At 39.0% G+C, this 26,838-nt stretch overlaps 1 protein-coding gene and 1 long non-coding RNA gene across 3 annotated transcripts; both read left to right on the top strand.

Moving 5' to 3' along the window:
* Positions 1-11,527: 11,527 nt before the first annotated feature.
* Positions 11,528-12,110, top strand: LOC142179777 (uncharacterized). The gene is made up of 3 exons (XM_075250651.1): positions 11,528-11,578; positions 11,700-11,798; positions 11,904-12,110. Exons 1-3 carry the CDS (start codon positions 11,528-11,530, stop codon positions 12,108-12,110), a joined length of 357 nt encoding a protein of 118 aa, XP_075106752.1.
* A 293-nt stretch (positions 12,111-12,403) lies between these two features.
* Positions 12,404-25,734, top strand: LOC107830710 (uncharacterized). 2 transcript variants are annotated; one of them, XR_012708478.1, is made up of 2 exons: positions 12,404-12,896; positions 25,433-25,734. It is a non-coding gene; the product is annotated as an uncharacterized LOC107830710 (long non-coding RNA). The 2 variants fall into 2 exon arrangements; XR_001658197.2 differs by lacking the exon at positions 12,404-12,896 and adding an exon at positions 19,069-24,244.
* Positions 25,735-26,838: the final 1,104 nt, after the last annotated feature.

Raw genomic sequence — 26,838 nt, 5'->3', positions numbered from 1 at the left:
TCGATCACAGGCTCGAGCCTGGACCTCGGTCATGGCCTCGATCAGGGTATCGAGGTTGGGCCTTCGATCATAGCCTCGATACACAAGCTCGAGCCTGTACCTCGTCAACCCTAGGCTCGATACCTGGGCTCGATATCTGGCTCGATATCTGGGCTTGATATCTGGCTCGATATCTGGGCTCGATCACAGCCCAGACTGTCCAACATAAGAGGAAAAATTGAAGCAGCTTTTTAACTCAAATTTTTTATCCGTTAACCATCCGAAACTCACCCGAGGCCCTCGGGACCTCAACCAAATATACCAACAAGTCCTAAAACATCATACAAACTTAGTCGAACCTCTAAATCACATCAAACAACGCTAAAACCATGAATCATACCCCAATTCAAGCTTAATGAAACTAAGAGTTTTCAACTTCTACATTCAATGTCGGAACCTATCAAATCAACTCCGATTGACCTCAAATTTTACACACAAGTTATAAATTATATAACGGAGCTATGAAATTTTCGGAACTGGATTCCGACTCCGGTATCAAAAAGTCAACTTATCGGTCAAACTTCCAAACTTAAGTTCTTGTCTTTAGCCATTTCATGACTAATTTAACTACAGACTTCCAAATAAAATTCCAAACAGGCTCCTAAGTCCTAAATCACCATACGGAGCTGTTGGAATCATCAAAATTCTATTCCGGGGTCATTTTCACAAAAAAGTTGACCGAAGTCAAACTTAGCACTTTAAGGCCAACTTAAGGAACCAAGTGTTCTGGTTTCACTTCAAACACTTCCAAATCCCAAACCAACCATCCCCGCAAGTCATAAATTATTACAAGCACCTACAAGAAGTTTTATTTTAGGGAATGGGGTATTAAAAGTTAAAATGGCCGATTGGGTCATTACATTCTCCACCTCTTAAACAAACGTTCGTCCTCGAACGGGTTTAGAATTATACCTGAAGTGCTGAATAAGTCTGGATATCTGCTTTGCATGTTTTTCTCGGTCTCCCAAGTCGCTTCCTCGACTGGTTGGCCCCTCCACTGGACTTTTACTGCAGAAATCTTCTTGGATCTCAACTGGCGAACCTGTTTATCAACAATGGCAATTGGCTCCTCTTCATAACCCAAGCTATTATCTAGATGAACTGTGCTGAAGTCTAACACATGTGATAGGTCGGTATGATACTTCCGGATCATAGATACGTGAAAAACCTGATGAACTCCCGATAGGCTGGGAGGTAAGGCAAGCTCATAAGCAACCTCCCCAACTCGTTTCAACACCTCAAATGGGCCTATAAACCTTGGGATCAACTTGCCCTTCTTCCCGAATCTCATAATTCCCTTCATCGGCAAAACCTTCAAAAGAACTTTTTCACCTACCATAAATGATATATCACGCGCTTTCTGATCCGCGTAACTCTTTTGTCTGGACTGTGCTGTACGAAGTCGCTACTGAATCAACTTTACCTTTTCCAAGGCATCCCTTACCAAATCAGTACCATATAACTTAGCCTCACCTGGCTCAAACCATCCGATAGGTGAACGACATCATCGACCATATAAAGCCTCAAATGGAGCCATCTCGATGCTGGATTGGTAATTGTTATTATAAGAAAACTCGGCCAAAGGCAGGAAACGATCCCACTGACCTCCAAAGTCAATCACACATGCTCTGAGCATATCCTCCAAAATCTGAATTGTCCTCTCTGACTATCCATCGGTCTGCGGATGAAAGGCTGTGCTGTGCTCTACACGGGTCCACAACTCACTCTGTACTGCTCTCCAAAAATGTGAAGTAAACTAAGGGCCCCTATCTGATATGATGGAAATTGGTACACCGTACAACCGAACTATCTCCTGAATATAAATTTGGGCCAACCTCTCTGAAGTATACGTAGTCACAACAGGAATAAAATGTGCCGACTTGGTCAACGTGTCAACAATCACCCAAACTGCATCAAACTTCCTCAAGGTCCGCGGCAACCCAACTACAAAATCCATAGTAATTCGTTCCCATTTCCACTCTGGTATGGTCATCTGCTGGAGTAGGCCACCTGGCCTCTGGTGCTCATATTTAACTTGCTGGCAATTTAGACACTGAGCTACATACTCAACTATGTCCTTTTTCATTCGTCGCCACCAATAATGTTGTCTCAAGTCACGATACATCTTAGTAGCACCTGGATGAATAGAATATCGAGAACTATGTGTCTCTTCCAGGATCTTTTTCCTCAGCCCATCCACATTAGGAACACATAGACGATCCTGGAGTCGCAGAACACCATCCGCTCTAATAGTAACTTCCTTGGTATCACCTCGTAGTACCGTTTCACGAAGAACCACCAGGTGTGGGTCATCATACTGGCGAGCCTTGATCTGCTCCAATACTGAAGATTGGGCCACAACACATGCAAGAACTCGGTTGGGCTCTGAAATGTCCAGCCTCACAAGTCTGTTAGCCAAGGACTGAATATCTGAGGCTAATGGCCTTTCCTCTGCTGAAATGAAAGCCAAACTACCCATACTCTCCGCCTTTCTGCTTAAGGCATCTGCAACCACATTTGCTTTGCCCGGATGATACAAGATAGTAATATCATAATCTTTTAGTAACTCCATCCATCTGCGCTGTCTCAAATTTAGGTCCCTCTGCTTGAACAAATGCTGCAAACTGCGATGATCAGTGTAAACTTCACAAGACACCCCATAAAGATAATGCCTCCAAATCTTAAGAGCGTGAACAATCGCAGCTAACTCCAAATAATGTATCGGATAATTCTTTTTGTGGGGCTTCAGCTGACGTGAAGCATATGCAATAACTTGCCCTTCCTGCATCAATACACAACCCAAGCCAACACGCGAAGCGTCGCAATACACTGTATACATCCCCGAACCGGAAGGCAACACTAACACTGGTGTTGTAGTCAATGATGTCTTGAGCTTCTGAAAGCTCACCTCACAATCATCGGACCATCGAAATGGAGCACCCTTCTGGGTTAATTTGGTCAAAGGTGCTGCAATAGATGAAAAACCTTCCACGAACCGACGATAATAACCTGCCAAACCCAGAAAACTCCTGATCTCCATCGCCGAAGTGGGACGATGCCAATTCTGAACTGCCTCAATCTTTTTGGGATCAACTTTAATACCTTCGCCCGATACGATATGTCCCAAAAATGCTACAGACTCTAGCCAAAACTCACATTTAGAGAACTTAGCATATAGCTTTTGTTCCCGCAATGTCTGAAGCACTACTCTCATATGCTGCTCATGCTCCTCCTTACTACGTGAGTAGATCAAAATGTCATCAATGAAGACAATGACAAATGAGTCAATATATGGCCTGAATACCCTGTTCATCAGATCCATAAATGCTGCCGGGGCATTAGTTAAACCAAAAGACATTACCAGAAACTCATAATGACCATATCTAGTACGGAAAGCAGTCTTCGGAACATCCGAATCTCGAATCTTCAACTGATGGTACCCCGACCTCAAGTCGATCTTAGAGAATACCCTAGCACCCTGCAACTGGTCAAATAGATCATCAATACGCGGCAACGGGTACTTGTTCTTAATAGTGACTTTGTTCAATTGGCGATAATCAATACACATTCGCATTGTTCCATCCTTCTTTTTCTCAAATAATACTGGTGCACCCCAAGGCGATACACTCGGTGTGACGAACCCTTTGGCTAGTAATTCTTCAAGCTGTTCTTTCAACTCTTTCGGAGCCATGCGATACGGTGGGATAGATATAGGCTGGGTATCTGAAGCCAAGTCAATACAGAAATCAATATCACGATCAGGTGGCATACCTGGAAGATCTGACGGGAATACATCGGGGAACTCCCGAACTACAGGCACTGAATCAATAGCCGGAGTCTCTGCAGTAGTATCCCGAACATAGGCTAGATAAGCCAAACAACCCTTCTCAACCATGTGTTGAGCCTTTATAAAAGAAATAACTCGATTAAATAAACTAATAGGCGAACCTTTCCACTCCAGCTTAGGCAATACTGGAATAGCCAAGGTAACAGTCTTGGCATGACAATCTAGAATAGCATGATATGGAGATAACCAGTCCATGCCCAGAAAAATTTCAAAATCGGCCATCTCAAGCAATAAGAGATCTGCTCTAGTTTCATAACCACAAAATGTAATAATACAGGACCGGTAGATCCGGTTCACAACAACAGAATCGCCCACAGGAGTGGACACATATACAGGAGTACTCAAGGACTCACGAGAAACATCTAGGAATTGAGCAAATAGAGATGACACATATGAATACGTAGATCCTGGATCAAATAATATTGAGGCATCTTTGCCACAAACAGAAATAATACCTGTAATCACAGCATCTTAGGCCTCTACATCGGGTCTAGCCGGAAAAGCATAGAACCGAGCTGGAGCGCCAACTGTCTGGCCTCCGCCTGGCTGACCTCCACCTCTAGGACGACCCCTACTCACCTGTCCTCCACCTCTGGGTGGTCGGACTACTGGTAGAGCAACCGGTCCGGTAAGCATAGGCTGCTGACCCTGCTGTACTGGTCTACCTCGAAGCCTGGGGCAAAACCTCCGCATGTGACCGGGATCCCCGCACTCGTAACAACTCTTCGGTGCGATGGGCTGCTGACTAAGTGTCAGGCCCTGGGGACCTGAATACCCACTGGGAGGACCCTGAATAGCTGGTGGGCGGTAAGAACTCTCTGGGATAGCACTGAGATAAGGTCGCACTGGAGCACCTCAAGGAGGTGGTGGTGCTGGATATGGGGGTCTGTTGGACTGTCCCCTCACGAACTGACCTCTGCCCCCGGACAGAGCACCTCTAAACTCTCCAGAGTACCTGAACCGCTTATCTCTCATAATCTGCTCTCGGCTCCGCTGACGTACACCCTCAATCCTCCGGGCTATCTCCACAACTCGCTCATAAGAAGTACCCATCTCAACCTCTCGAGCCATAGTGGCCTGACTACCAGTATGTAAACCGGCTACAAACCGTCGCACTCTCTCCGCCTCAGTAGGGATTATCATTAGTGCATTGCGAGATAATTCAGAAAACCTCGCCTCAAAATCAATCACTGACATCTGACCCTGCTGGAGCAGCTCAAACTGAAACCGCAACTCTTCCCTCTAGGAGGGTGGAATATACATGTCCAAGAAGATACGGGTGAACCTGTCCCAAGTCATGGGAGGAGAATCTGCTGGTCTGCCAAGAGCATAAGACTGCCACCATCTACGGGCTCTACCCTCTAGCTGAAAAGTAGCGAAACCAACCCCATGGGATTCCAATATCCTCATGTTGTACAGTCTATCCTTGCAACGATCAATGAAATCCTGTGGATCCTCATGTCGCTCATCCCCGAAGACAGGAGGATGTAGTCTAGTCCATCTGTCCAATAGTTTCTGAGGATCAGCGGTTATAGCTGGCCTGGGCTCAGGTGTAGTTGTTGCCACTGGCTGGACTCCACCCACGGGTAGTGCACCCTAAGTCTGATATATAGCAGCTTCTTGTCCATGAGCCTGCGCGGTAAGTATCTGTGCTTCACCGCCCGCCTGAGATGTGGCTGGGTCTGCCGGAAATAAACCGGCCTGAGTCATATTATCCATGAATCGCAACATACGACCCATGACATCCTGAAATCCCGATGCAGATGTGAAGTCCACCGGAGCTGGCTCTGCCACATGCACCTCACCCTGCTCCTCAATAATGGGATTCTCTACTGGATCCACTGGCGACATAACCGGAATAGTCCTGGGATGTCCTCGCCCTCTACCACGGGCTGGAGCCCTCCCTCGGCCTCTGCCTCATCCTCTAGCAACTGTGGGAGTAGCTCTTCCCTGGTCTGGAATCTCATTAGAGCGTGTTCTCACCATCTGTGAGAGAATAAGAGAAGGATATTTAGTACTACATCAATTGCACGATAGAATATGAAGAAAGGTAGTTTCCTAACACCATATAGCCTCTCGAAGATAAGTACAGACGTCTCCGTACCGATCCGCAAGACTCTATTAGGTCTGCTCATAACTTGTGAGACCTACGTGAACCTAGTGCTCTGATACCATGTTGTCACGACCCAATTTCACCTATAGGTCGTGATGGCGCCCAACACTACAGCTAGGCAAGCCAACTAATAAATCAAACGTACATTGGTTAAACTTTTATTCCAAAAAAATAATAAAATACCAACTTCTACCAATGTGTGTGCCAAGACCCGGTATCACAAGTGCATGAGCATCTAGTAGATTATACAAAACTCCAAATACTGTCTGAAATGAAATAGACAGAATATAAATATAAGAAGAGACACTGGTAGCTGCAGAACGGCTCAGAAAGGCAGCTCACCACTATTCCTCGGGATGACGTGGGTATGTGATGATAGGTCCTCCACTAGTACCTGTCTCAGATCCTGCACAAAAAGTGCAGCAAGTATAGTATGAGTACGTAAACAACGTGTACCCAGTAAGTATCAAGCCTAATCTCGAAGTGGTAAAGACGAGATGGCCGACTTTGACACTCACTATGGGTCAATAATAATAACTGAAATAAAACTAGAATATTTAAATCAACATGATTTACAGAATTTACAATAATTTGTTTAATCAGCAGAGATAATCAAATTCCTTCAAATGTAACAATTCTCAATATATTACTTAAATTCCTTCAATTCAGAAAAAATTCCAATTTATCAATTAAATCTCATTTACATGAGTAACAATTAATTCCATAATCAAGCAAGAATAATAATTCATTAAATTCCAAGGATTTTTCCAAATAATTAATTAGCTTCTCAAGCTGAAATAAATTATTAAAGTATCGTGTAATTATTATTATTAAGTACGATTTCTGCCGAGGACGTACGGCCCGATCCAGAGTGTCGTGTACACTGCCGAGGGAAGTGCGGCGCGATCCATAGATGCATCTATCCTGCCGAGGCATTCGGCCCGCTCCACAAGAATGGAGGACATTTTTTTGATGTGCCTCCGGAAGGAGAGTGTATTTATTATAAGATGAATTTGGGAGAAGAACAATTTCTTTTAACAATTAATTGATTAAAACAAACAATCAAGCCTATGAGATTTCCATCCTTTAATATCTTTATCTAACAATTCACAATATATTCATATAGATATCAATTAATATAAATAAATCAAAGAATACAATTTACACAAGTAAGGCATGCTCTGTGTCATAAACTACCCGGACTTTAGTATTAATAGTAGCTACGCACGGACTCTCGTCACCACGTGCGTACGTAGTCCCCCACAATTAGCAACAATTATTTAATTTTAATCACCTATGAGGTAATTTCCCCCTCACAAGGCTAGACAAGAGACTTATCTCGTCTTTCTCCAATTTAATCCATAATTTTGCATTTTCCACGATTATCCAACTCTGTATGGCTCGAATCTAGCCAAAATAATTCGATACAATCACTAAAAATTATAGGAAATAAATTTTATAAGGAAATACTACATTTTAATAAAAATCCTGAAATTAATTAAAAATTCGCCCGTGGGGCCCACATCTTGGAATCCGACGAAAGTAATGAAATCCGACAACCCATTCAATTACGAGTCCAACCATACCAGTTTCACTCAAATCCGACTCCGAATCGATACCGAAATCTCAAAATTTCGTTTCTATGAGATTTCTAAACTTTTTTACAAATTTCATTCTCAAAACACTAATTAAATTGTGAAAACAATGATATACTTGTATATGTAGACCAAATCCGAGTTAGAATCACTTACCCCAATGTTTTTCCCCTGAAAATCTGCCAAAAGTCGTCTCTGCTCAAGCTTAAGTTCGTCAAAAATGGCAAATGGGACGAATGCCCTCTTTTTATAAAACTACCCAGCAGCCTTCGGAACTGGTCCTCGAACTGGGCCTCGATCGGGGCTTCGATCACAAGGTCGAGCCTGGACCTCAGTCATGGCCTCGATCAGGGCATCGAGGTTGGGCCTTCGATCATAGCCTCAATCATGGCATCGAGCTTGAGCCTTCAATCAGGGCATCGAGTATGGGTCTCGATCCTAGCCCTCGAGCCATACCTTCGATCATGCCCTCGAGCCTTGCCTTCGATCGCAGCTTCGATCACAGGCTCGAGCCTAGACCTTGGTCATGGCCTCGATCAGGGTATCGAGGTTGGGCCTTCGATCATAGCCTCGATACACAAGCTCGAGCCTGTGCCTCGTCAACCCTGGGCTCGATACCTAGGCTCGATATCTGGCTCGATATCTGGGCTTGATCACAGCCGAGACTGTCCAACTGAAGAGGAAAAATTGCAGCAGCTTTTTAACTCAAATTTTTGATCCGTTAACCATCCGAAACTCACCCGAGGCCCTCGGGACCTCAACCAAATATACCAACAAGTCCTAAAACATCATACGAACTTAGTCGAACATCTAAATCACATCAAACAACGCTAAAACCATGAATCATACCCCAATTCAAGTTTAATGAAACTAAGAGTTTTCAACTTCTACATTCAATGTCGGAACCTATCAAATCAACTCCGATTGACCTCAAATTTTACACACAAGTCATAAATTACATAACGGAGCTATAAAAATTTTCGGAACTGAGTTCCGACTCCGGTATCAAAAAGTCAACTCATCGGTCAAATTTCCAAACTTAAGTTCTTGTCTTTAGCCATTTTTATGCCTAATTTAACTACGGACTTCCAAATAAAATTGCGAACACGCTCCTAAGTCCAAAATCACCATACGGAGCTGTTGGAATCATCAAAATTCTATTCCGGGATCGTTTTCACAAAAAAGTTGACCGAAGTCAAACTTAGCACTTTAAGGCCAACTTAAGGAACCAAGTGTTCCGGTTTCACCTCAAACACTTCCAAATCCCGAACCAACCATCCCCGCAAGTCATAAATCATTACAAGCACCTACAACAAGTTTTATTTTAGGGAACGGGGTTTTAATAGTTAATATGGCCGGTTAGGTCATTGCAGTTGGAAGTGAAGAGTGCTCACCACTAGAGCAACTCACTCTTGTCTTTTCATACTAATAGACAAAAGAACAAAACTATCTGCAATTATGTTTACCAACCACTTCAAGGATAGCTGCAATTTTCTCAACAATGGGCCTCAATCATTCAGGATCGTAAGAAGAAGTCACAAAATTAACCATAAGCTCAGGAAGACCAGTTTCAACACTCCTGCAAGAAATATTGACACAGTGAAAAACTATTGTTAGGTGTAAGGTACAGCATCCAAAAGATAATAATTAATTTGAAATACAATGACAGAGACTAAGCAACAATGCGGTCGTACTTATCCTTAAAATATAGGGAAGAAGCTGAAAATTGAAAGAAAATACTTGCTCAAGAACCCAGAAAATTAGATTACAAACATAATCTAGACTAAGCACCAAAAGTAAAATTCCCTTTCTCCTATGGTCACTGAACTAATAGAAATTGTCTATAAAAGTTACTTTACTTTTTTTTGTAACTGAAAAGCCATTATACTTTGCACATTGTATACTCAAAAGTCACTCAGCACTTTTAGGAATTTATTAAATATTATTTGTCATATTTCTTTTCAGCCCAACCATTTAAAAAATCAAAATAACCATTTAAATCATGACTCGACTGTTCCATGACCCGACCCATTTTCTCTTATTTCTATTATAAAAAATGTGAATATTACTTTGCTATAGTGTATTAGAGGAAAAGTCCAAAATCATACATGATCTTTGGCTTTAGATTCAAAGTCATACATATTCTTTCACATGGAGCACTAATTGTACATTTACTTTAACAAAGTGGTACACTTTTAGTCATAACACTGAAAAAAGCCCAAAAACATACATTATCTTTGACTTTAGATACAAAGTCATACATATTCTTCCACATGGAGCACTAATAGTCCATTTACTTTAACAAAATGGTGCACTTTTAGTCATAACACTAAACATATTTTAATTTTTAACAGAAATCTAAGATCTGATAAAATATTTGTTCCCTTTATTTTCTTGTTTACCGAAAGAAATAAAGATGACAGATTTATCTAGATAGCAAATAGTACATATACATAGAATTTATTTACTATTTATCTATTTACTATACGTAAAATATATATTTTACTAAGAAATGTTAAACACAGTTAATTTTTATTTGCAATGATTTTTATCTAGATAACCTCAAATGGTATCTAAATTTTTTATTATATACATAATATTTACTATACGTTGACATAAAATAAATATATGTAAAATCATTGCTGAGAGTAAAATAAATTTTATTACTAAAATAAATATACCTAATATATATTTATTAGATTTTTTTATTTTATGGGAGTCAGCGTATAGTAAATATAATATTTATTTTTATTTTATATATATTTACTATACGGTGACTCCCATAAAATAAAAAAATCTAATAAATATATATTACGTATATTTATTTTAGTAATAAAATAAATTGAAAAGCGATTAATTAGATATCTTGCTGAACTGAGCATTCAAACTTTGAAGTTATAAGTATTTTTGCTTCTGCTCGAATTTGAACTAAAGCCTCATTGTTCTCCATCCATTTCATTGGTCAATAGACCAAAACCTTGGGTGGAAAAATTTTTTCTTTTACCAAGATTTTTCAAATATTTTCAAACATTTATTACTAATTACTTTGACTTGTAGTATTTTTTATTTAATCTTTAAATATGTAATTTTATTTCACAAAAGAAATTACGATTCTATGATATATATAGCACTGCTTCCACCAAATGCTCCTATCTCTCGGCAAAGATCGTGTGGGTGTGAAATTATGCTTCAGATGCATGCTTCACCATAGAATAGATCAGTCCAGTTCGGCCATACATAACATAGAAATCACACTTGAAAAGGATGGACAATTAACTAAAACATTGGATGCAATAGGAGCAAAGTTGTGAAAAGAGCTAAAAGCAGAGATGTGGTATCAACCAGGTATTTATATTTACATACTATATACACGTTTTTTCATTCAATAATTACCCTCCTAGAATTTCTTATCAACCTTTCTCTACTTGAAAAGACAATAGGCTTAAAATTTAACATATTTGACCATTGTACTCTGAATATCACCATATAAAATAGAAAAGAGGAAGTACTTAATATTCGTTACCCCATAGTACTTTTATTCTTATATAAAACCATATTATACTTCCTTTATTTCAATTTATGCGATAATATTTTTTTTTAAAATGTTATAGAACAACTTCCCTTTCTTAATATCCCTTTTCTTAAGAAAAGAATTATAAACATTTTGGGCCATACGACAATCTATAGGTAATATGTAAAAAGAAAAGAAAAAATTAAAATTAAAATTACAAAAAGGAGAAATGAAAGAGAGAAAAACGAGCTTGGGAGAATAATGCCTGAAAAGCCATTCACACAACTCTCTCTATAAATAGTATGTCTTAGTGTTCATTCACTTTCATCACACCAAACTTGAATTCCAATTTCTATCTAACTTTAGAAACTACAATAAAACACCTACTCCAGATAACTGCCGAACTAAAACGCATTACTGATATGGAACCAGTGGGAGGTCCAGATGACGAAGATATGCCTTATTTTTTCACTGTTAAATAAATTAAGTTTTTCTTGTTCAATATTCTATTTTGGGATCAATAGAGGAGATACTGCATACATATATATAACCCTACTTGCTCTCACGCTTACTTTGTTCTTGTTTTTTTTCCAGCTAAAATGTGAAGAATGTGACAGCATTACCCCAGAACAATGTTGTTACATGAGTGGCTCGTTTTTCCACGTTGGGAAAGAAGTCAACCATGTGGCAAAGGTAATATATATCAGGGGTGAAAATAACTTTTCTTTTCCATTTTTCACTTTTTAAGAGTTAGTTGTTCATTAATTTTAATTTCATCTCTGTGTTTCTTTACTGCAGTGCTATGGATGTGATAGGGAAGGAACTGTTAAGCTAATTCCAGGCCATGGCTCTAAGTTTACTGCCAGTGATGCTATAGAGGGGGATTATACCCCTCTTATGATGTTCCAGTGCGAAGGTTTAGTGCCTGAGGATTATCTCTTCAATGGTGGTTGGAGGCTGACCACTGTAAATTCATCCGTCAATTTCCTGACTTCCTTCCTCTAATAAATAATCCAAAAAATAATTTTAATTGTTTTTATGAATTTTAGAAATTTTTCTTTATTTATTTTGCATTTATTCGCATTGTTTATACATGTTGGGAATATCGTAAATCATAAAAATGTTCAAATCTTAATTTCATAGCATTTTAGATTTTAAACTGCATTTTAGGATTTAATTATATTATTAAATGCATTATATAAATATCTAAAAACCAAAAAAATGTACTAGATTAGTTAATTAATTAGGTCATTAGTCAATTATTGAGTAAAATATATATAATAGTTTAGCCATACAAATTAATTTTAATTAAAATTTGAGTCCAAAGTGACTAATTTTGCAATTGTATCAAGCCCATCCCTTTAGAAGCCCAATTTTCATGACCCGCCTGGCCCAACAGGATCCCCTCTCTTTAAAACACCCATTTTTCCAAACCCTAAAGGAGAGGGGATAACAGACGGATCCCCCTTTGAAAAACCGAGCGCCGCCTTCACCTTCGTCTCTCTTCTCACCTCACTCTCAACACACCTAAATACAGCTATTGAAACTTCAGAATATCCATAACTAAACTTCAGAATTTCTTAGAAAGAAACAATCAAATTTCGGAGTTAAAATCATATAGCCGATTCAACATTTCAGCCTCTTTTCTTCATAATCTCTGGGGGTTTCAAGGTTATTAGAAGTTGTAGATGAGTTGCTTGCTTACCGATTTGGACTGCGCTGGTTGCTGAGTTTTCAACTTTCTTTATTTCGCCTTTATTCGGCCCTTTAAATTGGTTCTTGCATAACCAGGTATTCACTTGTGAACTCGAGTTTTTATCTTGAGAGAATATGAATTATGTCTTCTGTTTCTTCATGAAATTCCGACCCACTATTGCCCTCGCGTGATTGAACGCTTTCTGCATATGTATCATTTAGTAATTTTAAACTCATGATAATTTGTTTTCTGTTTGTTTGGAGCTCTGAAATAAAAAGGGGGAAAGAACTCATTGCTTTAGCCTTTGCTCTTCTGAATTCATTAATTGTTGTGTTGGGTTTCTACATGTTCATACGTCTTTGAACCTGAATAGTGTTAGAGTATTGTTGAAATGTCAATAGGCATGAGAAATGATTAATCAAATTGTCCACTTGATAGGAATGGCAAATTTGTGTAATAAGCTTAATTGAGTTGACTTTAGTTGATACAATGTTTATTTGTGTACCAGGTTAGCAGAATTAAAGTTTGAATTCCCTTTTTTTATCGTGATTTGCCTTACTGTGATTGAGGAGTGAAGCCATTGGTTCGTATTTATCACATTTGAGACTGAGATGTCTGTGAAACGACTTATAAACATTCGTAGTTCTGCTTTTGGCGCAATTAATAAATCATCGTGGCCATGGGTACAGTTCCCGTGGCATGGTCACGATACATAAATCCCAATTCGAGCGTGCATTTTACGTATCTCGACCATAACTTCAAATAATAATAAAATAAACATGTTGTAAATCGCGGGTGCGTTTCACGTAACGCGATTCGCAATGTGTACAAAAACAACGAGTACGCGACATCGCGACTTGTTTTAAAAAATCCACAAATATTAAGAGTTGTTAGTTGATTAATTAAAAATGGTTCGAAGGTAAAAATACACATAAGTTTTAAACATGTAATAAATCAGATAATTAGGCCAATTATTAATAGTTGAGCGACCGTGCTAAAATTACGGAACTCGGGAGTGCCTCACACCTTCTCTCGTGTTAACAGAGTTTCTTATCCGGTCTTCTAGTTTCGCGAACTTTAAAATAGGTTCAAGTTTTCTCGATTTGGGATTTAAAATAAACTGGTGACTTGGGACACAATAAATTATTTCAAGTGGCGACTCTGAATAAATAAATAATCCCATTTCGATTAATATCACTTTAATTGAAAAAACTCAATTATCCCCCACCCCTCGGGAAAAAGGAGGTGTGACGGCTCTGGCGACTCTGCTGGGGAATAAAAACCCAGAATCTCTGGTTCAGGGTTCAGAATTCAGGCTTAGAATAACTGTTATACTTGGGTTTTTGTTTATTATTTGATTTTTTACATGTTTGAGCCTAATGTGCTAAATGCCGCCTTTTACCACTTTAATATTGCTTGAACTGTATATAGAATTGTTACTCTTCTCTCGCATCCCTCTGAGTCTTTTGATAGTTAGTTATGTTGTGTTTGCTTACCAGCATCACAAAATTTCTGTCTTGAGATAAAGCCAGTTAGCCTACCAGCTTCTGGTGAAGGATTTAGTCACATATTTTTAGGCGAGAGAGTCGTTAGCTAGCCAGTGTTGTTCTACTACTGGTGACGCTTGACGCTCCTCGGCTCGGATTGTCCGCCCAGGTAAGTCAGGTCTAGATACCATCTCCTTTAGAATTTTTAAACCTAGAAGAACAATCCTCATGCCGGATATCCCTAGTATGCTCGGTTTATTTGCATCACGTGCATTTGACATAGCGAAACTTGGCACAGGGGTCGGGTCTGTATAAGACAGGTATCCTCTTTGAGACCATCATGTTCACTTATGTGCTACTTGCTACATCATTTGGAAGGCTTGCTTGCATTGTTGGCCGGCTTTAGAAAATTAGTTGAGCGAAATTATTCAAAAAAAATCATTCTCCTAGATTAGTACAAATAATCTTTTTTTTACTAAGTTTTTGTAGTAGTTTGGCTTGAAGTGGAAAGATTAATTTTCATTAAAATCAAAAAGAGAAAAATAGTCAGTTTGATCGAACTACGCGAGTCTGATTCTCACCGGATGTGAGATACGTAGGCAAACGGTTCCGGCCCCAATTTTCAAAAAACAAATTCAAAAATATTTTCCGTTCACTTAATTCCCTCTTTAGAATTCTTTCCTTAAAAGATCCAAAAAAAAAAAAAAACTAAATCCAAAAATATTTTCCTTTTTTCTTTTGAAATCTTTCAAAACAAAAATCCAAATCAAAATCCAAAATATTTTCTTCCATCTTTAGAATTCTTTCTTTTAAAAACAAATAATTCAAAATTCCATAAAAAATAAAAAAAATAATATTTAAAAGTCTTTATAAAAAAAAGGAAAAAGAAAAATGGGTTAGTCTATTCCCGATCTGACCGAACTACGCGGGTCTGATTCTCACCGGATGTGAGATACGTAGGCAAACCTCATCGGTTCCGGCCCCTAATTTTTAAAAATCCAAAAAAAAAAAAAATCTTTAATTCCTTCTTTAGAAGTCTTTCTTTGAGACGTCAAATCCAAAATTTCAAAAATATTTTCTTCCTTTTTTTTTAAAAAAAAAAGGCCTTTCTCCCAAAATTCAAAAAACAAATCAAAATCCAAAAAATTATTTTTTGTCTTTTTAAATTTACAAAAAAAATAAAAAAATTCAAAATATTTTCTTTCTTTTTTTTAAAAGTATTTCTTTCAAAGATTCCAAAAAAAAAAAAGCAAAATAAAAAGAAATCTGTGATTATTTGTATATGAGTAAAAAAAAAGTTACTTTATTTTACTTTATTCCTGATTTTGCCCGAACTACGCAAGATCTGATTCATGCGGCGTTATGATACGCAGGCAATCCTCATCGGATTCAATCATAGCCATTAAATAAATCGAGTGAAAAAAAAGAGAAGAAAGAAAGTGACAAAAATATCAAAGAAAAACAAAGAGCGAAAAAAAGAAGCAAGAGTGAAAAAAAATAATCCAAAAAGAACGCTTTGTCCAATTTTAAAACGAAAATCGCGAAACGTTTTCGTGAATATGCTTTCAAATGCCGCGATCAAGCCGCCACGGTAAAACCTCCTATGGACGAAGCAGAAATGGTTACGATCTTCCTACAGGCCCAAGAGGCGGACTACTTCCAGAATATGATGTCCGCTGTGGATAATCCATTCGCCGAGGCTATCAAAATTGGGGAGATGATCGAAAATGGTTTAAAAATGGGCCGAATCTCGAGTCATGCTGCCTTCAAGGCCACATCACAGACCGTTCAGAATGGTTCGAGGGGTTTGATGAACAGAAACATGAGGGAAGAGGGAGCATGATGTTTTCGAGCTCGAGGAGGCCCGCAGGTCATTCAACCAATCATATATGCTTTCTAAGGCGTCACAACACTATTGTCCCCATAAAGACACTTCTTATGACGTGACACTGCCTCCCAATGCGGTGATGAAAGCGTGACAGTACACGCGGCCACAACATTATACACAAAATCGAGCTCCACCTCCCAAAAATGCGTATCATTACCAAGCTCCGTATAACCCCCAACCAAATGTTCCCCAATACAATCCTCGCCCAAATGATCCCCTCAAAAGGAATCAGTTCACCCATACTAATGAATCATATAAAAGTTTGTTTCAAAAGCTAATCGGGCTATGTCTGTTGCAGCCAGTGGCCCCGAATCGGACAAATCCCGAATCCGCCTCGCACCAAGTTGATGGTAGATGTGAATACCACTCTGGAGCAGTGAGACATGATATAGAGGATTGTTGGATCCTCAAAAGGGCAGTTGAAGAATTGATGAACCAGCATTGAAAGCCCTAGTAGCCATTGCCGCGACAGAAGAGAAACCTAAAAACGGGCGCCAAACCTGAAAGTTCCCTATTAAACGGGAGTCTTGGTAGCCAGTCTTGCTATCTTTTCTGCCTCCGAATTATTTCAGGGTGTAATCCAGATATTTTACTTTTATTGTCTTACTTTCTAATGTAAACCCTTCTATCTTAAAAAAATCAAAAAAAATCAAAACAAATCAAAAATAAATCAAATGAAATCAATATTTTATTGTCCAAGAATGTCTCTTTTCTTAATTTTGTCATTTTTTTATTCTCTTTTCAATTCTGTTAATAAAGATTTTAATAATATGACATGCTTCCGGACTTCATGCCCAGATCCTAAAACGTCGTCACACTTCGAAATAATGAATCAAGAAGCAGAATGTGTTGAAGATAAGGCTTGTGAGAAAATAAACAAAAAATTGGAACACTAGGCCTAAGACAAGAAATTCCATCTCTTTGGATCATTGTCGAAGCCGAGATTGAGGATAAAGATTGGGTCAAAACCGGTTTGGAACAATTGACTATGATTGATGAAAAACGTATGGCCGCAGTTTTTCACGGGTAGTTGTACCAACAAATAATGGCATGTGCCTACAACAATAAAGTGTGGCCCAGAAAGTTCGAAGTGGGGCAACTCGTCCTAAGACGTATCCTCTCGTATCATGAAGAAGCCAAAGGAAAATTGACTCCAGATTGAAAAGGTCCATGCATTGTAACAAGATTACTGCCAAAAGGGAGCGTTGTATTTGGGAGATATCGAAGGAAATGTTTCTGAGACAACTGTCTATACAGACACGGTCAAAAGGTATTATGATTGATCCTTTTACGCATCTTTAATGTTCTCTGATTGGGATGACGAAGACTTTCATTCTCGCTACCCAAACACTATCAACCCTTTGCAAACCCTTTTGAGCCGGTTACTTTTCTTTGATTACCCTCTTCGGATCCTGGAAGTTTTATGAAAAAAAGAAGAAGAAAATGAAAAACAAAGAGAAAAAAAATGAAAAAAAACAAAAGAAAATCAAAACAAAGTGTCTTGAACTACGTTTGACTTGATTCCAGAAGGATATGTAGGCAGCCTCTCTCTGGGGTTCAGTCACACCAAAATAAAAATTCACATTCCCCAAAAAGTTAAAACTGGGGAAAATGTTACAATGGTTCGGCGATGGTTTCGCCTGAGAGGTTCCAAAGTTGTAATTCAATCCAAATCTTTTTTATCCAAATCGTTTTCAAGTCCTTCCGATCAATCAATGAGAATGTTAAAGAATTGAAGGATACAGTCACTTGGATCAGATGCCACCAAAATGAGAGAAATAAAATGAGAGAGTCTTATTCGTGAAAACCTCACGGGCACCATAAGGCGATGACGAGCAGAAAAAATAAAAATGAGAGTCTTGTTAGTGAAAACCTGCAAAGGGCATTATAAGGCAATGATGAGAAGAGAAATGAGAGAGCCTTGTTAGTGAAAACTCGTAAAGAGCACTATAAGGTGACGATGAGGAAAAAATGAGAGAGGTAAGCTGTTGAAAACCCGCAAAGGGCAACATTGATCGAAAAAGGTTCCTCACAACCATTGACATCGGCAAAGTCCCGGCCAAGGTTTCTCGGTTTTGAGGCAAAAGTTGTGATGAATTTCTAAGAGTCGGACGGTTTACACGGATCAGGCATCCAGTACAAAAGGCATGTCATGTTCATTGAAGTCCGCAAGTACTTCAGATAAGTCCTTTCTTTTCCCCGAAAGGGATACCTCTTGTCTATATTCATTGTCCATTCCATTGTTTTTTTTTGTTCTTTGAATCTCTTTCGGTCTAACTCTGTTCCAAAAACTAAGGCAAAGAAGATATTACAAGACTGATTTATAGGGCTCTCGTTTAATACAAGCTATTATGAAAAAAAGGCACCCAGACTCGGCAGGGGCATCAAGTCGACCCAGACTGGCTATGGCGGCCGATGCTTAGAAATCAAAAACTCTTGTAAGGAGAAAATCAAATTGAAAGTGCCTACAAGGCAAAATGAAGTTTAATAGGTTAAGTCCCAAGTGACTAACCGTTTTGGCAAAGTTGGAAAAGCCAAAAGTTCCCCAATACTCTGAAATTGAAAGTTATGGAGGAAAGAAGTCAGAAGTGAAATGCCACAAAGGCAAAAATAAAGTTGAAATGGCTAAGTCCCACGTGACCAACCGTCATGTAAAAGGTTGAAAAGACAAAGGATCTCTGTTGCTAGAAATGCAAGTGGTATTCACGAAATATCTAGTGGCAGGTTGAAATCATCATAAAAAAAAGATGGGCACAACGCCAAGTTGCCAAGGACATCAAGGCACCAAACCGACCACCACTTTTAAAACTCATAATTTTTCTTTGTTTTGAAGCAGGAACAAAGCAGTGCTGAATGTCGATTCCTAAAGAACGAATGTCACTAAAGGTGATTTTCACAAAATCTCTATTTCCTTTTATTTTCAGCATGCATCATTATTACAGATTATTTTCGTAGCTTAACCCAAGTAGAACTTTTTCGCCTAGGGAAATTCAGCTCATAGTTCCAAGTAGAAGTACTCTTCGCTCAAGTTGTTTTACGTAGCTTAACCCAGGTAGAACCTTTTCGCCTAGGGGGATCCAGCTCATAGTTTCGGGTAGAAGTACTTTTCGCTCAGGTTATTTTATGAAGCTTAACCCAGGTAAAACCATTTCGCCTAGGGGAATCCAGCTTATATTTTCGGGTAGAAGTACTCTTCCCAAGCTTGTTTTTCGTAGCTTAACCCAGGTAGAACCTTTTCGCCCAGGGGATCCAGCTCATAGTTCCGGGTAGAAGTACTCTTCGCTTAGGTTGTTTCGTAGCTTAACCCAGGTAGAACTTTTTCGCCTAGGGGGATCCATCTCATAGTTCCGGGTAGAATTACTCTTCTCCTAGGATGTTTTACGTAGCTTAACCCAGGTAGAACCTTTTCACGTAGGGGGATCCAACTCATAGTTCCGGGTAGAAGCACTCTTCGCTCAGGTTGTTTCGTAGCTTAACCTAGGCAGAATCTTTTCGCCTAGGGGGATCTAGCTCAAAGTTCCGGATAGAGTTACTCTTCGCCTAGGCTTGTTTTTCGTAGCTTAACCCAGGTAGAACCTTTTCGCCTAGGGGATCCAGCTCATAGTTCCGGGTAGAAGTACTCTTCGCTCAGGTTGTTTTACGTAGCTTAACCCAGATAGAACCTTTTCGCCTAGGGGGATCCATCTCATAGTTTCGGGTAGAAGTACTCTTCGCTCAGGTTGTTTCGTAGCTAAACCCAGGTAGAACCTTTTCACCTAGGGTGATCCAGCTCATAGTTCCGGGTAGAGTTACTCTTCGCCTAGGCTTGTTTTTCGTAGCTTAACCCACGTAGAACTTTTTCGCCTAGCGGGATCCAGCTCAAAGTTCCGGGTAGAGTTACTCTTCACCCAGGCTTATTTTTTGTAGCTTAACCCAGGTAGAACATTTTCGCCTAGGGGGATCCAGCTCATAGTTTCTAGGTAGAAGTACTCTTCGCTCAGATTGTTTTATGTAGCTTAACCCAGGTAGAATCTTTTCGCCTAGGGGGATCCAGCTCATAGTTTCGGGTAGAAATGTTCTTCGCTCAGGCTATTTTTCATAGCTCAACCCAGGTAGAACCTTTTTGCCTAGGGGGATCCAGCTCATAGTTTCCGAGTAGAAGTACTCTTTGCTCAGGTTTTTTTACGTAGCTTAACCCAGGTAGAACCTTTTCGCCTAGGGGGATCCAGCTCACAGTTCTTGGTAGAAGTACTCTTCGACCAGGCTATTTTTCGTAGCTTAACCCAGATAGAACCTTTTTGCCTAGGGGGATCCAGCTCATAGTTTTCGGGTAGAAGTACTCTTTGCTCAGGTTGTTTTACGTAGCTTAACCCAGGTAGAACCTTTTCGCCTAGGGGGATCCAGCTCACAGTTCCGTGTAGAAGCACTTTTCGACCAGGCTATTTTTCGTAGATTAACCCTGGTAAAACCTTTTCACCTAGGGGATCCAACTCATAGTTTCGGGTAGAAGTACTCTTCGCCTAGGCTGTTTTACATAACTTAACTCAGGTAGAACCATTTCTCCTAGAGGTATCCAGCACATAGTTCCATGTAGAAGTATTCTTGGCTCATGCTTTTTTTTGTAGCTTAACTTAGGCAGAACCATTTTTCCTTGGGGGATCCAGCTCATATTTCTGGGTAGAAGTACTTTTCGCTCAAGTTGTTTTACGTCGCTCAGGTTGTTTTACGTAGCTTAACCCAGGTAGAACCTTTTCGCCTAGGGGGATCCAGCTCATAATTTTTGGGTAGAAGTACTCTTCGCCCAGGCTGTTTTTTGTAGCTTAACCCATGTAGAACATTTTCTCCTAGGGGGATCCAGCTCATAGTTCTGGGTAGAAGTACTCTTCGCTCATGCTTTTCTTTTCGTAGCTTAACCCAGGTAGAACCATTTCGCCTTGGGGGATCCAACTCATATTTTCGGGTAGAAGTACTCTTCGCTCAGGTTGTTTCATAGCTTAACCCAGGTAGAACCATTTCGCCTAGGGAGATCCAGCTCATATTTCTGGGTAGAAGTACTCTTCGCTCAGGTTTTTATACATAGCTTAACTCAGGTAGAACCATTTCGCCTAGGGGATCCAGCTCATAGTTCCGGGTAGAAGTATTTTTCGCTCAGGTTGTTTTATGAAGCTTAACCCAGGTAAAACCATTTCGCCTAGGGGAATCCAGCTCATATTTTCGGGTAGAAGTACTCTTCCCAAGCTTGTTTTTCGTAGCTTAACCCAGGTAGAATCTTTTCGCCTAGGGTTATCCAGCTTATATTTCCAGGTAGAAGTACTCTTCGCTCAGGTTTTTATAAATAGCTTAACTCAGGTAGAACTATTTCGCCTAGGGGGATCCAGCTCATAGTTCCGGGTAGAAGTACTCTTTGCTCAGGTTATTTTATGAAGCTTAACCGAGGTAGAACCATTTCGCCTAGAGGAATCCATCTCATATTTCCGGGTAGAACTACTCTTCCCAAGCTTGTTTTTCGTAGCTTAACCCAGGTAGAACCTTTTCGCCTAGGGGGATCCAACTCATATTTCGGGTAGAAGTACTCTTCGCTCAGGTTTTTATACAAAGCTTAACTCAGGTAGAACCATTTCTCCTAGGGGATCTAGCTCATAGTTCCGGGTAGAAGTACTTTTCGCCCAAGTTTGGTTTTCGTAGCTTAACCCAGGTAGAACCTTTTCGCCTAAGGAGATTCAGCTCATAGTTCCGGGTAGAAGTACTCTTCGCTCAGGTTACTTTTGTAGCTTAACCTAGGTAGAACATTTTTTGCCTAGGTGGATCCAACACATATTTCCGGGTAGAAGTACTATTCGCCCATGTTTGTTTTTCGTAGTTTAACCCAGGTAGAACCTTTTTGCCCAGAGGATTCAATATTTTTTCAGTAATACAGGGCACCAACCCTGGTTACATTTCCTTTTCAGTAATACAGGGCACCAACCCCTGGTTACATTTCCTTTTCAGTACGCCAACCCCTGGTTACATTTCTTTTTCAGTAATACAGGGCGCCAACCCCTGGTTACATTTTCTTTTCAGTAATACAGGGCGCCAACCCCTGGTTGCATTTCCTTTTCAGTAATACAGGGCACCAACCCCTAGTTACAATTAAGTAATACAGGGTGCCAACTCCTGGTTACATTTCCTTTTTCAGTAATACAGGGCGCCAACCCCTGGTTACATTTCCTTTTCAGTAATACAGGGCGCCAACCCCTGGTTACATTTCCTTTTCAGTGATACAGTGCGCCAACCCCTGGTTACATTTCCTTACCAGTATAGGGTACACCAATCTCTAGCTGTGTTCACCAGCATAGGGTACACCACTACCTAGTTGGTTTGATTTTAAATGCAGAATACACCACTCCCTGATATGATTGCCAATATAAAGTATCCCAATCCCTGGCCACATTTTCCCAACATAAGGTACACCAATCCTTAGTTGAGACATTCTTTTGGAACAATAGAAAAAAATCATCATGATCTTTTCAGGGTACACCATTCCTCTTTTTTTATTGCTTTCAATAATTAAGTAATATAGTATTTTGTTACAAATAACTCACAAAATTTTCCTAGTGAAAATTGGGGCAGAAAAAATTCGTTCGTTCGTTTGTTTTGGTGTATGAGCATGTATTTACCTCGAGGCACAAGGTTTGAGATAACCAAAAAGAAGTCTCAATCCAAAATAGAGAAAGAAATGGAAAATAATTGAATCCAAAGTGTAGAAGCAGAGAAAAGATGTGGACTGCTCAAGACATGATTGAAGTCACAAGCTTTTCCTGTCCCGTCTTGATCCGAAAAAGCTAAAGAAGAATGAACTAGCACCTACAGCTAGCAAGCATCAAGGTTCAGATCAGAGTCTGCATGAAGAACAACCAAAACTCAAGATCGAGTTTCAGAAGACTTAGAGATAGGAACCTTGTAACTCAGTGTTGGTAGGCTTGTTTAGTTTCTTTTCATTTTTGATTTTGGTATAATAAGGAGCTCAGCAAGCAGTAACAATAGCAACAACAATAAAATCACAGCTCCTAGTAGTCCTAGCTACAAAAATTACCAGAACTACACTGACCTGATTCCTTTATAGCCAAGGATATGTAGGCAACCTCCGAAGCAAGGTTCGGTCAAACTTTCAAAAAAAAACCCGCTTCCCATGGAGTATCCAAACGGGCAAAAATTACTCGTAATTGCTCACTTTATCTTTGCCCGAAAACTCTTCATGTTTTCGAGCAAAGAGGGGCAGCTGTGAGCACCTAAGTTTTGCCCCACATAAGAGATTACTCCTAAAAATAATCCAAAAATAATTTTAATTGTTTTTATGAATTTTAGAAATTTTTCTTTATTTATTTTGCATTTATTCGCATTGTTTATACATGTTGGGAATATCGTAAATCATAAAAATGTTCAAATCTTAATTTCATAGCATTTTAGATTTTAAACTGCATTTTAGGATTTAATTACATTATTAAATGCATTATATAAATATCTAAAAACCAAAAAATGTATTTTTAGATTAGTTAATTAATTAGGTCATTAGTCAATTATTGAGTAAAATATATATAATAGTTTAGCCATACAAATTAATTTTAATTAAAATTTGAGTCCAAAGTGACTAATTTTACAATTATATCAAGCCCATCCCTTTAGAAGCCCAATTTTCATGACCCGCCTGGCCCAACCGGATCCCCCCTCTCTTTAAAACACCCATTTTCCCAAACCTAAAGGAGAGGGGATAACAGGCAGATCCCCCTTTGAAAAACCTAGCGCCGCCTTCACCTTCGTCTCTTTTCTCACCTCACTCTCAACACGCCTAAATACAGCTGTTGAAACTTCAGAATATTTATAACTAAACTTCAGAATTTCTTAGAAAGAAACAGTCAAATTTCGGAGTTAAAATCATATAGCCGATTCAACATTTCAGCCTCTTTTCTTCATAATCTCTGGGGTTTTCAAGGTTATTAGAAGCTGTAGATGAGTTGCTTGCTTACCGATTTGGACTGCACTGGTTGCTGAGTTTTCAACTTTCTTTATTTCGCCTTTATTCGGCCCTTTAAATTGGTTCTTACATAACCAGGTATTCACTTGTGAACTCGAGTTTTTGTCTTGACAGAATATGAATTATGTCTTCTGTTTCTTCATGAAATTCCGACCCACTATTGCCCTCGCGTGATTGAACGCTTTCTGCATATGTATCATTTAGTAATTTTAAACTCATGATAATTTGTTTTCTGTTTGTTTGGGGCTCTGAAATAAAAAGGGGGAAAGAACTCCTTGCTTTAGCCTTTTGCTCTTCTGAATTCATTAATTGTTGTATTGGGTTTCTACATGTTCATATGTCTTTGAACTTGAATAGTGTTAGAGTATTGTTGAAATGTCAATAGGCATGAGAAATGATTAATCAAATCGTCCACTTGATAGGAATGGCAAGTTTGTGTAATAAGCTTAATTGAGTTGACTTTAGTTGATACAATGTTATTTGTGTACTAGGTTAGGAGAATTAAAGTTTGAATTCTCTTTTTTTTATCGTGATTTGCCTTACTGTGATTGAGAAGTGAAGCCATTGATTCGTATTTACCACATTTGAGACTGAGATGTCTGTGAAACGACTTATAAACATTCGTAGTTCTGCTTTAGGCGCGATTAATAAATCATCGTGGCCATGGGTACGGTTCCCGTGGCATGATCACAATACATAAATCCCAATTCGAGTGTGCGTTTCACATGATTCGACCATAACTTCAAATAATAATAAAATAAACATGTTGTAAATCGCGGGTGCGTTTCACATGACGCAATTCGCAATGTGTACAAAAACGAGTGCGCGACATCGCGACTTGTTTAAAAAAAATCCATAAATATTAAGAGTGGTTAGTTGATTAATTAAAAACGGTTCGAAGGTAAAAATGCACATAAGTTTTAAACATATAATAAATCAGATAATTAGGCTAATTATTAATAGTTGAGCGACCATGCTAAAACCACGGAACTCGGGAGTGCCTCACACCTTCTCTCGGGTTAACAGAATTTCTTATCCGGTTTTCTGATTTCGTGAACTTTAAAATAGAGTCAAGTTTCCTCGATTTAGGATTTAAAATAAACCGGTGACTTGGGACATTATAAATTATTCCAAGTGACGACTCTGAATAAATAAATAATCTCATTTCGATTAATGTCACTTTAATTGAAAAAACTCTATTATCCCCCACCCCTCGGGAAAAAGGAGGTGTGACAATGATCGAGTTGATGCTTTGTATATATGTAGGAGTCCGGCCAGAAAATCAAGGTGAACTTGGTAGGAGGCAAGATCAAGGGCCCCCGAGATGAGAATGGTCGTCGCTTATTTTCTGTGAAAGCTGCCAAGGGAAGGTTCAAAGTTCAGCGAGAGTAATCGCATCATATATGTTGTGATAGAAATTTCAATAAACAGTAGTTTCCTAACTTTATATCTGCTTTGTTAAGTTGTTGGTGTTTAATAGTAGTAGTAATATGTAGGTTGATACATATGCTTGTAGAACTGTTTCACATAGATCAGTTTTTTGCCACATGCATTAATCAATTTGTTTACCAATTGATCGTCTTATGGTTTAAATTGTTTATGTTGTACTGTAGAAAATTCAGTAATCTCTATTTACTTTTTTGCCAATTAAGACAAGGAAGCGCTGCTCTATTACAAAGATGACACGATCGAGAGATTTTGAAACTTTTTTCCTTATTGTTTTTTATTCTTTAACTAAGATATTACTTTATAAAACTAAGGTAGTACCAGTCAAATGTCAATATAGTATATGTTTCCTAACAAAATTTCTTCCTAAAACTTTCAAAGATCAGTGTTTCGTAGACTCATTGTGCTTTACCCGTCTCTCTTCCCATTACTGCAATTGCAAGCTTTATTATTTACAGATTTCAAAAACAACCGACTGTTTCTTCTTGGAAACTTCTGTATATAATCACTTCTGAATAACTAACGTAAATATGTGTCACGACTCAAAATCCTAACCTGTCGTGATGACGTCTATCTCAGTACTAGGCAAGCCGACAATATCAATAACCCACGATTTCCTTTAAATTAAAAAAAAACGTAACGTTTAATTCAATACCAAAAATCTAGCAATTTCCGATACAACACTCCCAAAACATGGTGTCATTGAGTACATGAGCATCTAATATGAGTATAAGCCTGGAAAATACGGTCTATAATAGTTTGAGACCAAATATAGTAAACAAGGAGATAGAAAAGGAGAGATAAGGTCTGCGGAACACGGCGCTACCTCAAAATCTCTTGAAAATCAACTGCGCGAAATGATCAACACCCGCTATGTTCAGGAACACCTGGATCTGCACACGAAGTGCAGGGTATAGTATGAGTACAACCAACTCAGCAAGTAACAATAATAACTAAGGAAGTGAAGATAATGACGAGCTACACAGTCATAGTTCACTTTCAGTAGTTCCAGCAAAGAATAGACATGCTTTCAAATCCGGCAGTTTAAGCCAAATCAATTTTATACAGTTCAATTTTAAGTAATCCGGATATAAATTCTTTCAGAGATTTCACAACAATGACAGATGGCGACCAAGTGCAATAACAAATGCAAAGCAAGTACAACCTCTCAGGCAACCGTCATTCAACTTATCACAAAAGCTCAACCACTCGGCTCTCAGCCCTCA

Source organism: Nicotiana tabacum, chromosome 4, assembly GCF_000715075.1.
Source record: "Nicotiana tabacum cultivar K326 chromosome 4, ASM71507v2, whole genome shotgun sequence".
In the NCBI taxonomy this organism is placed as follows: Eukaryota; Viridiplantae; Streptophyta; class Magnoliopsida; order Solanales; family Solanaceae; genus Nicotiana; species Nicotiana tabacum.
The sequence above is the reverse complement of the archived record's forward strand: the minus strand, read 5'-3'. Positions and strand labels throughout refer to the sequence as shown.